Source organism: Sesamum indicum, unplaced genomic scaffold (genome assembly GCF_000512975.1).
Source record: "Sesamum indicum cultivar Zhongzhi No. 13 unplaced genomic scaffold, S_indicum_v1.0 scaffold00434, whole genome shotgun sequence".
Taxonomy (NCBI): domain Eukaryota; kingdom Viridiplantae; phylum Streptophyta; class Magnoliopsida; order Lamiales; family Pedaliaceae; genus Sesamum; species Sesamum indicum.
In genome coordinates, this window is record NW_011628321.1 from 985 (window position 1) to 14435 (window position 13451).

Here is a 13451-nt window from a genome sequence, read left to right on the forward strand (position 1 = left end):
ATTTCTTTGTATCTGAACAAAGTCAAAAAGTAGAAGCAAGGATAAGTGTGGTAAGAATATGAACACATGCAAAGGTAAAGAGAGCTTGTTGATGACCGATTTGGATCGATTCTGTCATTTGTGACGTTTCACCCTGCTAAACTGTGTTAACTTTTTTACACTAGTATTTTATTTTTCTCTGCCTTCTTTATCTCACATCAGTTCTTCATATTTTCTTGTCTGATTCATTATGAACTGTTTAACAGAGGAGGTGCCATTCTGGCCTCTCAAAAGAATTATTCACCCGGAGAATTATTTGTCATTTCTATGCTGCTTTATCAGAGAACTGTCCAGCTCAAGTAACTTGCGTATTCTTGGCATGTACATGGCCAATTGGGTATTTTCTGAATCACTGTAAAAACACTGAAGATCACAGAATTAGTAAGCTTACTGTACCCAGTGGTAGACAGATTTATATGGTGATTGACACCAAATCACTATGATAGATGTATTAACAGTGAGGTGCTTTTTTTGCTTGAATGTTTTCATTCACCATAGAAGTGTCTGTACATTTTTCAGATTTATGTTTTTATTTATTCCTGTATTTTGCTTTATATAAATTGCGAACAATCTTTCATGACTTTTTGTGTCGTTGAGATATTAGTTGTAAATGATTCTCATCCTAACACCTTAAACTTTTAATGAGGTGGTAGAGCCAAGCCAATCAAGAGGTCTTGGTTCGAATCTCATTGCCACCCATTTATTAAAAAAAAGGTTCACGAGCCGGGTTTGTACGTGCTAGGGGCGTGTTAAGATATTTATACAACTTATCTCCACAGGTAAATGTGGTTAATCCTGCCATGGATAAAGCGTTGTTGCTCCTGGAGGAGTTTGCTGTTGATGCACAAAGTGGAAAAGTCTCTAAAGATAGATTACGGTTTGGTGCTCCTTGGAGGCATCCCCCCAAAACAGATATCCAATCATGGGCTAAAATTCAGCTAATGGACTTTGTTCAGTCTCTAGTTGGTGCAGAATTTGGGGTAATTTAATTCTTAAACTGTAATAATACTTGCTTCAAGTGAGGAAATGTTACATGTGTGACATATTTCTGCAGTTAGGCAAGTTCTTATTCATATTCTCCTGCATTTGATAAGAGATTACGTTTCCAAATGATGTCACTATATGATATATAAATGTCAACTCTTTGTTGTTTGCACAACTCCTAAATCATGCAAACTTTCCATCTCAAGCTTGTATAGTTCTCTATTTATAGTTTGCAGTTATACTGAAGGATTTATTCATGTAACCATCATCAAGACTGCTGACAGACCTGTTGTTATTTGGTTTAACTAATCAAGTATTCAGGTTTTCCTTCACTATTGCAGGTTAACTATCTTGCTGATTGTAGCCTTGAGTTCTTCGATGATCCTGCTGCCATTGCGCTGCTAGAGGTACTGAAGTTTGTTCAGTTTACTTTTGCACCATATTTGTGTCCTAACATTTGCTGATTGCTAGCATTAGAAATTTATATAGAATCTTTGAAAAAGACTTTGTTGTACAGAAAAATGCCTTTTTGCCAGTTCAATAGAGAGTATATTTATGTTGCTCTACATAAATCCTTGGAGATTTTAGCTATAAAGAATTATGGTGTTATCATCAGGAGTTCTTTTGAGAAACTTATGAATTTTTTAGGCATTGTCTTAAATGGGGATAATTAAACTGACATCCTTTTGCGGAAGAGTCAAATTATGCAAATAATTTATCTTCTTTGCCCTATGCTAGTTAAAAAGGGAGTCGAAAAGAGTAAAACAACGAAAATGAAAAAGATTGTGAGGGCATCTTTTACCCTTTTGTTTAAAGTCTAACTTACAAACTCTTTGCTCACCTTTCTGTCTCTCAACAGTATATGCACATTGTATATAGCCATATCTATATCGATATCTATACTATATATAAAAGTATCAATAATTCTAAAAGTTTATTTCATTTTGTAGTTTGACTAAATTAATATAATATTATATTAGTTTTGAGGGTAAAAATGTAAGAATTACCTATTAATTTATATTAATGACATTTCATACTTATTACCTTAATTAATTACTCTTTATATTTAGTACCTCCTATTAATAACTACTTATATCTATTAATTCCTATCAATTACTTTGTACATTATATTTATAATGTAATATACTTGCTAAAAACACCTTATAGGGAAATGTGAAATAACCAGAAAAATTTAGAGCAATTGAAAGGATGCATGAATATTTATATCTGTACATGTATTATATCTCTATCTTTATCTTTAGTTTTATTTTTATTTTTACTATTATAAAAGCATGAATATTTCTTCAACTTCTTGATATCGCATGATAATATTATTCTAAATGTGTTTATGCAAGTTAATATTATTAGGGAAAAAGAAAATTTTCATCCCATAACTTTGACCTGAATTTCTTTTGGTCCTTTAACTTTGGCAATATTAGATTTAGTTCTTTATCAATCAATGTTGTATAGATTCGGTCCTTTAGCCTAATTTAGGACTCTTTTGCCCTTTTGATGATAAAGCTTAATATTCCATCTTAATGCTCTTAAAGGCCCAACGTGCTTTCGAAATAAAACTAAGTCTCCATAAATTCATACCTTCTATGTCAACATTAGTCATGAGATGCAAAATGAATGGAGATGTACTAAATTTGCTCTTTAAAAATCTGTACAGGGATAAAATTGTCCAAAATTGGGTTAGAGGACCGAAACTACACATTTCTTAAAGTTATAGGACTAAAACTAAAACGTGTTAACTTGAAGGACTAAAATTAATGGCAGGAAAACTTAAAGGACTAAACAAATAATTTTTCCTAATAATATTACTTCAAATTTTAATTTTGATACTATATGATGTTGTTTATATTACTTCGTAATATTAAGTGACAAATTGTTTTGTGATAGATTTTATCCGTATAGTATATATGCTATACATATATTCATTCTATGCATAATGTGTATATATATATATATTATATTGTAGAAGTACGAATAAGTTTAAGATTTTCATATTTCTTAGCTTCTCGTGAAGATAAAAATATGGAGAAAAATTAGTTTATGCAATTTTAATTTAACTCAAAATAAACTGAACTTGGTGTGGACTATACATAAAGGTGCATCTAATTGCACTCCAAGCTACTTTTTTTGTGATTCAATTTATGAGGGATGATTTGCGTAATTTGACTATTTTTTGGCGATGTAAGTGTAATGATCCCTTTATTTTCCTTAGAAAAGAGAGGTTAGTGGAAGTGATATTTTATAAAAATATGTGTCATGATTAATCCTTTATTGGGTGAGGCCATTTTCATATTGACCTTTGATGCACTTCTCCAATTTGGTTTAGTTCAGAAGAATTTGAAGAGTTTGAATGGATTTCTTTTCCTTAATTATATTTAGGTTGGTTTGTTGTATACCCAACGAGACCCATCCTTTATTCGCCCCATCAGCCGTGGCATTCAGAGATGCCTTGTTAGATGGTAAGAAATGCTGATAAACCAATCTAATTTAGAAGTTGAAAGTAACTACCCTATGGCATGTTCTCATGTAAAGTAAGTGTTGCAGGCTTGTTCAAGAACGGATAGGTCTGAGCTTCAAGAGTTCCATCCAGTACCACTGGCAGCGGATTATACGAGGCCGAAGCTATCGCCATTTGTTGTTACAAGAAGGATACAAGTAGTGGACAGCAGTAAGTGCAAATTCTTGCTGATTTAATTTTGCTCGCATGGAGGGGGTTGACTATAATGGTCTGATGTGAAAATATATATGTTCTTGCTCGAACTTTGCTTGGAGGTTATTATATGATTGAGGAGTAGGGTTGGCTTTGCAGATATGAGATGTTCATATAAGGATATTATAGTCTATATTCAGTGATAACTCGTGTGAGTCAACATGCATAGTTATCTTGTAACTAAATTTTATGCTCTAAAGCTTTTAAAACACACCAGAGATATGCAAAACCAGTTACTTTATGTGCATGTTTAGTCTGGTATATGCGGAATGTGATCTTTGTTTTTGATTATATCTAGATACGAGTATTCTTGGATCATCTTGAAAGCATTATGGAGAACCTATGATGATGGACTTAATTGCCATACCACTTTCTAATTTACCTGGTATATTGCTTACTTGGCAAGTTATTAAGAACCTCACCCATGATTTAGTGCTTTTGATAATGAACAGATAATTGGAATTGGGAATATTACTTTGATCACTGGCTAAAAGAAGTATTTATATCTGATGGGCGGTAATGTTACTTGCTCTAACCATACCAGTCTATTATATTTAGCCAGTTATTTGTTTGACTTTTTATCGATGTAAGAACTGAAAATTTCATGTTCTCATTGAGTTATTGAGAATCTTGTAGGCCAAATTAGTGAAAGTTGAAAATTACTATGTCGCTCCATGAAATTATGTGGTTGTATTTCAAGCAACGAAGCAGCAATAGTTTGTTTATGGGTCCGGCACAGTCTTTAGTCATCAAACCACCGAGTAATGCCATTGTTTACTGACACCCAGCTTGCATAAAGATTGTGTTTGCCATCCTTTTTTGGAGTAATAACACTATTCGGTTTTCAGTTGAGTTGGAAATTTAATGTTATTCGAGCTTGATTGCTTTGTTAATAAGATAAAATTGAAATATTTATCATTTCACTTCTGCCAAATGCCTTCCATTAACATCCATTTTCTTGTTACTCTTGGACTATCGATGACTTGCTGAGGGTCTTGCTGCTGCTGTTCGATTGTAGCGAGTATAGTCTTTTGCAGTTCCCCTCGAATCTCGGGACTTGACCTTGTTGTACACGTGCTTATATTCATCTTCTGAGATTTATATTGCTAAACTATGAACCAACCATGCAAATTCATGGTTCTTTTTCAGGATTAGGAAAAAGGTGTTGTCACTACGTTACTACTGTTTTCTAGGGTATGAATTCTATTGTTGACTATTACATGACGACATGCAAAATTTGCTTCTGTTGAAGGTTGGCCCTCAACATGGAACGACTTCACTCTGTGCTGATCGAACAAGCCACAGATGCAAGTCAGACTACAAATTTGTGGCTATGCGAATGTTCAGTTTACTTAGGACACAAATTTCTGAAGACCCTTCAAAGAACTCGAGTTTGCGATACCTTACTTTAGTATACAACACTCTAATCTGCCGATTGAAAGCTGATCTATAGAGAAACACATGTTCTATTCAGAATGATTTATATGTAAAGAGGAATTTAGTTACACTATTCTGCCTTTCTTTGGTTTTACTTTTGACGTGTTTTGTTATTTAAGTTTTTGTAAGATAGATAGAGAGAGAGAGAGAGAGAGAGATATGTCGTATGCAGTTTTTTGCAAATTTATCAGTATATTTGGTTTTGTAATTTAGTTAGGAAGAGACGAATAAAAGTAAGGTAAAACAGCTTCTTGAATTTTGTATTTTACGAGAACTTAGGCAAATGTTATTCCTGAGACAGTTAGAAAATGGAAACAAATAGTTGTGTTTATTTGCATACTCTCTGCAACTCTTTTCTCTTATGTACCAAACAGCCATTAACATAAAGAAGATTTAATTTACTTAACTACAATCCTATCATATGCTAATAATATTATTATATGTTAATAGTATTTACTTCAAAACAATCCCAAGTGAGAATTGGGTTTGATGCATGTTGAGTTGTACAAGTGCCGTTACAAGCATCAAAGTCTATTTGAGTTTCCTTTTTGTCTTTTCCTATCTATGTATTTATTTCTGATTAAATGCCAGAACAAGAACAAGACCAGACTTCTTACAAACAGCTGAGTTTCAAGAAACACAATAATGGCATGTTTATTACAAGGTTGAAATTTAAGTCACAAACATGGGCATTTAAGTCATTCACCCGCGGTTTAATGTGGTAAAAAAGGGAACATAAAGTTAATTGCAAGTCTATGTGGATTCTACATATGGTAATAGTACAATCAAAGTTAGTTGTATTATAACAAGGGTAAAATGCAGACCCATAGTCTACGGAATTATTTGCACTTTCCCTCCAATTATAATTCTCCAAAAAATGTAAAGTCCAACAAAATAAGAAAGTTGGGTGGGGGAGTGAAAAAAGAAAAAGTCGGGGGAGCAAAGTGTAAATGATCCCATATGTTGGAGAGTCTTTGCAATTTACCCTTATAACAAAGGGATAATACGCATCAGTAGCGGGTTAGGTCAAGAGGCCTAATCACGGACGGTCGGACTATACGTAAATGTCCTATTAAACCCTATTAATCAATATATCCGAATTTTTAGGACTTTGTAAATACGGTCTAAATCTGTATGAATAATCTATACTATATATTAGGGTAAGCACCTCTTTAGTGTTTATCTTATTTTGGTATGTTCTTTTTTTTTTTTGTTTACTAACTTCCATATATTTTCTTATCTACAAGTGGTAAAATCTATTTTTTAAAATAATTATTTATTTTTATTTAATATCTCTTCTCTTTCTTCAAATATTCTTTTTTAAAATTATTTATTTTTACATAATTATTTTTTCTAAAATAAATTTTTTTCATTAAATAATATTTAATTATTATAATTTTTTGATACACATATATCAGATGTAAGAAAGCATGGAAATTACTTGTAGGCCAATGCCTTGAAAAGCAGACATACAAGGAATGGAATAATTACAAGTGGCAAAAGAGGAACATAACAATAATAATTGATTGGCATTGAATTGCGTGCCAAAACCAAATTTTTTCAATACAATATTTCCTGAAAAATCTTCAAGTTTTCTACAAAACTTCGTATTACTATTTTTTAGTGAAATATTTATTTTATATTCTCTACTAATATATACTTATATATAGTTGATGTCACAAAGTATATTTCATTTAATGATAATTGGTGTGATGCTAATATAACATCTAATACTATTACATGTGTTAATATAATTAAGAGATTTATATAATATACAATAAATTAATTATTACACTATTACATTTTTATCCAATTTCAGTAGTAACTGCACACAATAACTTCAAATATTATGTGATATCGATAATTAGGATATGATTATTATAATTGTCGGTTGTTGTTTGATATAAATATTTGATGCTGATGATTGTAATTGATTTATTCAATAAATAAGCATTCGCCACTTTTATTTCCAAAAAAAAGAAAAAATTCAAACAAGCAACTTCATTATTAACAATTACTCTATATAATTATTGATTTTCTCATAGTATTTTGATAGTGTTTCTGATAAAATCTTGAAGAGATAAAACTATAGTCCCCTGACATTTGAATTTTGATATGCTCTACTAGGCCATTGGTCCATCACTTACTCAGTAGAGTGTTTGTTGCATTGTTCATACACTCAAAACTCCACACACCATCTCCAAACCCCGCCACTGCAACTTCTTTTCTCTCTATTTAGGTAAAATTGCATACTATACCTGTTTCCCAATTATATATTATTTATGATATTATTATCTTTTCTTTAAAAAAATAAAAAAATTGGAGAGATATGGCCTGAAATTTGAGTATTGGTCTAATGCATTTTCTTTTTTCTTTTTGTTGAGTGCCCTTTTCCTTTCAGAATGATTTCCCTTTCTGGGTGAAGTGATGGGTTATAGCATCTTTTTTGTTGTTTGGTAGCAATTTTCTGAGGTGGGGTTTTGCCAGAATCAGTCAACATTTTTTTTAAAAAAAGCAAGTTTTGAAGTTCTTAGTGACCTTATTTTCTTGTGGTTTTTGTGATTTGTGCAACTTTGAGTGTTTGATAATTTTGGGTTTGATTGCATTTATGTTTGTGAATTCTTGAAATGGACTTCATTTGTGAAAAGAGGTGCAAGTCATCCCTGCTTGGATGGTTCTTCTTTTTGCTGAGTTTTCTGGTCTGTTTGTTTTATCTTGTGTTTTGAAGTGAAGTGCAATTGACGGAGGGTAATATGTTCAAGAATTTGATAGATATCATGAGTAACAGTTTCAAGTCCTCGGTTCCTTTTGTAGCTTTATAGCTCATGCATGCAATCAGGGGTGGCTGGGTTGGACAAGCATTTGCCTTTGCCAGTAGCAATGATTCAGGGGGAAAGAAGTCGAGGATTAGACGTTCAAAAGAAGAGAGGAAGGTTATGGTTGAATCTTTCATAAACAAGTAAATTCTCTTCTTTGTTTTTCTCTAAAGTTTGGAAAATCTGTCTGACCCCTATTGCTGTCATAGTAAAATATTGCATCTATGGAGACCGCATTTCAATTTATAAGCGCTGCTCTACCGCTGTCCTTGGACCAGTTTAACGTATGGATAAATATTTTAGAGCTGTGTCGATGATGTTGTTTGCGTATTACATGTACCCCATAAGGATCTTAATTATGACTGTAAATGCCGCTCTTGTTGGTACTAGAATTCCACAAACCATAACATAGAAGTCTTCAGAATCGAACCAATGCAATTATGTATTTCAAATTCTTGACGTAAATCTAAATGCTTCAAATAAACCAAGGAACACTGCACCTAAAATCCCAAAATGGCTTATGATAACTAACATATATTCAACCTAAGGGAATTGAATTTCCACTGTTTGTCATTGTCGATATCATCTTTTTCCGTTATGGTTACCAATGGAAGGGGAAATTTATATGCTAATATCAAGCCTCATGGAGGTAAATGCAGTTGGACATATCAATGTGGAGATGTTTATTGATTGGACAAACGTCATGGGAGGTTCATATTTTTGTTTGTCTCGTGCACTATAGCTAAACCTTTTCGCTTTCACTCCTTACAGATATCAGAAGTCGAACGATGGGAATTTTCCATCTCTAAATCTTACACACAAGGAAGTTGGTGGTTCTTTCTACACAGTGCGTGAGATTGTTAGGGAGATTATTCAAGAAAATAGAGTGTTAGCGCTACCTAAAGTGTTCTTAGAAGAACATAACCATTCTGGATTTCCGGAACAACGCCCTCTAGAATCCGTTTCTGTGGAGCCTCAAAATGATCTGTCAGTATCTGATAAGCTTCATATTGCGACTGCTATTGTGCCTGGAATTACCAGTGAACAATTCAGTTCTGCTCCTGGCTTGCAGTTCCTTGGACGGGATGTCAGGGAATTGCATCATGAACAAGTCGTTAATGGACTAAGCACGGCTGAGACAGGCAAAGAATCTGAAAGAGCAAGTCATCCTGTGCCTCAATCGAAGTGTGATGAGTTTGAAATTGAGAAAATTGTAAATGGTGGTGAAGGGCTTGAAGGAAATATTGAGTCTGATAAACTGCTCATAACGAATTCCGCTCCCATCTATCATCAAGACAATAAAAATGAGAGTGCACTTCAATCTAGCCAAAAAACTTATGCAGTTTGGAGTCGGAGGAGTACTGATGAGCAGTATCTGAACACTAATGATCGGATGGTTGATAAAACCAAAGAATCCAGGCTGCAAACTTATACAGAGTCGGTAGACATGGAAATGCTGGATGCAGAGAGAGATGGAGTCAAAGAGTTAGAAGTATTGCAACAGGTAACATCTCATATGAGCACGAACTTTGTGGTGGAGACGTTTCCATTAAGGCCTGTTTCTAGGACAATTCTCGACTTGGATGGAGACTCAGGTAAATGTAGAGGGTCTGGAACTTTGGAAGACAGGGCAAATAAACACAACAAAACGACGTTTTCTAAGAGCAATTCTGGTTTGGTAAATGAGAAGGATGAAGAAAGGCTTCTTGATTCAACATTGGAATTGAAGGACAAATACAGGGACAAGAAATCATTTGAGAATTCAAAACTTTCACCAACCTTTAGCACCACCGTCCTTGACGCTGGCAATGTCAAGGACCCTGAATCGGAGATCTCCTTGTCTGACGAAATTAAGGTAATTTTTTCATCTGAAAAGCAAAAGGGAAAAGACATTTCATGTATGTTTACATGTCTCGGTTATGTGCTGCCGTCATTTTCTCAAAATCCGAGTGTTTTAAATACTTAATATTTTTTCTAGGGAGAAGGCCAGTAGGTTCATTGAAATGTAATGAATATTATTCAACAGTTTTTAGATTCACTCAGATTATGACTTTAGGTTCAATCTTGTGTATCTAAACTTATATTCAACTTCAGCTGCAGCAGTTGGTGACGTTATAGTTAAATGGAACATCGACATACTTGGATATAGTAGTCTGGTCTTATTTCGAAAATATCGAGCTCTTCCTTAACAAGGACGAACAAGAAAAGCTTGATGAACGAAGTGTCTTGCTTCTTAAACATTCATCGTCCCTAAATCCAAGATTGAACGATCGCCATTGTTCTATAACAGTACTCTTTCAGGATTAGTTCAAATTTTTTCTCGGAATAGTTTCTACATGAAATCACATGCGATGCACTTTAGTCCAATTCGCCTTGTATGATCAAATGCCGACTTCTGTAAACACTTAGCTGCTGAAAATTGTATTTCTTAATCCATCATAATCATTTTTTTCCCCTGCAGTCTGCTGAAAGATTGATCTCCGAGGACTCTAACTTGGTGAGCACAAAATCTAGCAGCCCAGACGAGACAGGTCTAAAGAAACGGAGCAATCCGGTACTGGACAGACTCAATCTGTAAGTCTCAGATTCCTCATCCATTGTTTTCCCTGCATATTTAGGCTCTAGCCACCTCTGATCAAATCCCATTTTATGCATTTGTTGACAGTGAAACTTCAGAAGACGCAACAAAGAAATCCGCTACACCGGAAAGCAATCCTCTTCTGACATTCGTTAAGGCGTTCATCTCTGCTTTCATCAAGCTCTGGACTGAATAACGTTTCTGCTTTTGCCCTACCGACATTTAGATGTGAGAATAGGTTAGGCATCTTAGCTCGTTCCGGTTGGCATTTTTCGCTTTAATACAAAGTTTTTGATCGAAGAACGGGTTCAGCGTTGCCGTTGATGGCCATGTCCACTTTGAATTATACGCATCGATGTGATATTATACTGAGACTGATGAAGGCCAATGAACCAAAGATGACCATATGGGGAAGCTCTCCTTTCAGATTATATGCCCCTACCTATCCTATCCAGAATGTTTCCATTCAAAACTTCTTGAAATCCTAATCTTGGGCGTAACTTTTCTTCCCGGATTTATTTTGGTTCGAGAAGTTTTCAATGAAATTTCGATTCCACACTCATAATACATTTTCTCCACGTAAATAATTTCACTATACGAATCCATATACGAATTTGAGAAAGATGAGAATTGATTTCTCTTCATTTCTGCTGAATTTTGGCTAATTTTCCTTCAATTCAACTGTCTTAAGCCTCTCTTGTGCATTGATGTCTAAGGCCGCCAAACACGACCATTTTTTGTTGAAATCCCTCCTCATTTTCCCTCCAAATCGGGCCCTATCGATAAATTTCACATTCAACTAACGGAGTGAAGACGTACGAGGTATTACTAAAAACTTACGGACCTATCGGGACCTATCGGTAAATTACTAAAAATGATAAAATTTACAAACATTACGGACCAAAATCGATAAAATTAGAACATAGAGTACCAAAATTAATTTAGCGTCGTAATTAGGGAATGAAAAATAAAAGGGATAATTAACTCCCCTCCTTTGAAATTTATTGTAATTACACATTACATATAAACACTCTGTAGTTTGGAAAATTACATCTAGCACCCCTGAGATTGCTTCTATTTAACAAATAAGTTCCTTCGTTACTCAAAATTAATCGAATTTGCTGATATTAACAAAAAAAACTGAATGAAAATTAATATGTACTCTCGATTGACTTATTGCAGGTAAAAAAATTTTTTCCGCTAAACTACGGTAAAGATATACATCCTCACATGCACTAACGAGTGAAGACGTACGAGGTATTTTGAGCATAAAAATATTTATTTGACCTATAATAAAATAATAATAAGTCAATCGATGATAAATACAATTTTTTTTTAATTTTTGTTAATATCAGCAAATTCGGTAAATTTTGACTAATGTATAGATTTATTTGTTAGACAAAAGCAAACCTTAGAGGTGCTAAATATAATTTTTCAAACGATAGGAGGATTACGTGTAATTACATGGAAAGAAAGTGTAATTATCCCAAAATGAAATGATCCGTGGCAAAAATAAAGGTGATAGTTAAGATGGTGAAACCAAGTGCAAGTTGTCTGCTGAAATCAACAAATCAGGAGAGCAATAGAATTAGGGGCAGGAACAAACATTTGTTGGAACAATCATTGCACATGATTCCATGTAAAACTGGATCTGGATGTATCTGCTTCACGTTCACGGTTCACCATGCATGCTTAAATTAGTCGCTATTTACATTTAAGTCCTTTAAAAAAATGAGAAATTATATTTACACCTCATTTCAAAATTCTCCATTTACAACTATATTATTTTTTTTATATAAATTTTTTATTTTACTCCTCGTTCAACAGTATGAATTAGTGACAAAAAATAATATTTTTGTATATGCAAAGTCAGTGTCGAGAGAAAAAAAATCAATAACTATGATAATCTTTGAAGCGACAACAAATCTAAGTTTTGTATACATTAGTGTGCCTTTTGTATATATTAAGATCACTTGGAAAATTTATCTCCTTATTTAATTGTGGGTTGATTTTATAGAATTATAATATATTAAAATGTATAATTAATTATGTATTATGAAGTTAATTAATTGAGTTCTTGGGCCCATGTGCTTGATTCATATCTCTGGTTATCATACAGTTAATATTTGTGCTATGAGCCTTGACAGTCATATTGTATTTTAAATTATTAATGATATTTTAGCCTAGTAGTTAAAGTTAAGATTGAAATCTCGTAAATAAGTTTGAGGTCATGAGTTTGAGTTCCACTGAACATGTGAATATTTGTCTCACATTTATGTGAAGTAACGCAGTTTATTTATCATTACTAGTCATATTCATGTATTGGTTGAATTAAAATATTAATTTTTCTAGATGAAGATACTGCAATTTATTAACCATCATTAATGAAAAAATAATAATTAACCCAAAAAATGCTAATGCTTAATACATAATAGATTTTTTAAAAATGTATATATATGCACTTTTGAGTTTTTAGTAGTAAATTACATTGGCCCCCTTAAATTAGATTTAATTATACAAGCACCCTAAAATCTTTTCAACATTACAAATACACCCTTTGAGGAGGAAGTATTTATAATAATATATAGGTAAATCATATTGACTACATTCCCTGAGTTTAGGTCAAATTACACAAACACCTTTGTAAAGTTACAGCTACATCCCCTAAAGGGTGTTAGTGTAGTGATTTTCAAGAGTATTTGTGTAAGTTTTGTATCTGAACAGAGAATGCAGTTGTAATTACAACTATAACCTCAAAGGGTATAATTATAATTTAAAAAAAATATAAAAAATGTTTGTGTATTCTAATATAATCTAATGAATATCAACTTAATTACCCTTTTATATATATATATATATATATATACTTAAG

At 33.1% G+C, this 13451-nt stretch overlaps 2 protein-coding genes across 2 annotated transcripts; both read left to right on the forward strand.

The window, feature by feature from the left end:
- Window positions 1-818: 818 nt before the first annotated feature.
- LOC105180231 lies at window positions 819-5516 on the forward strand (the record flags this gene model as incomplete). Its single annotated transcript, XM_011103903.2, is given in 5 exon segments — window positions 819-1019; window positions 1365-1430; window positions 3418-3497; window positions 3583-3706; window positions 5001-5516. Coding segments are annotated over 4 exon segments (462 nt in total), but the record flags the coding sequence as incomplete, so codon positions are not given.
- A 1762-nt stretch (window positions 5517-7278) lies between these two features.
- LOC105180232 lies at window positions 7279-11144 on the forward strand. Its single transcript, XM_020691616.1, has 5 exons — window positions 7279-7424; window positions 8000-8144; window positions 8773-9856; window positions 10463-10575; window positions 10667-11144. Exons 2-5 carry the CDS (start codon window positions 8011-8013, stop codon window positions 10773-10775), a joined length of 1440 nt encoding a protein of 479 aa, XP_020547275.1. The 5' UTR covers window positions 7279-7424; window positions 8000-8010; the 3' UTR covers window positions 10776-11144.
- Window positions 11145-13451: the final 2307 nt, after the last annotated feature.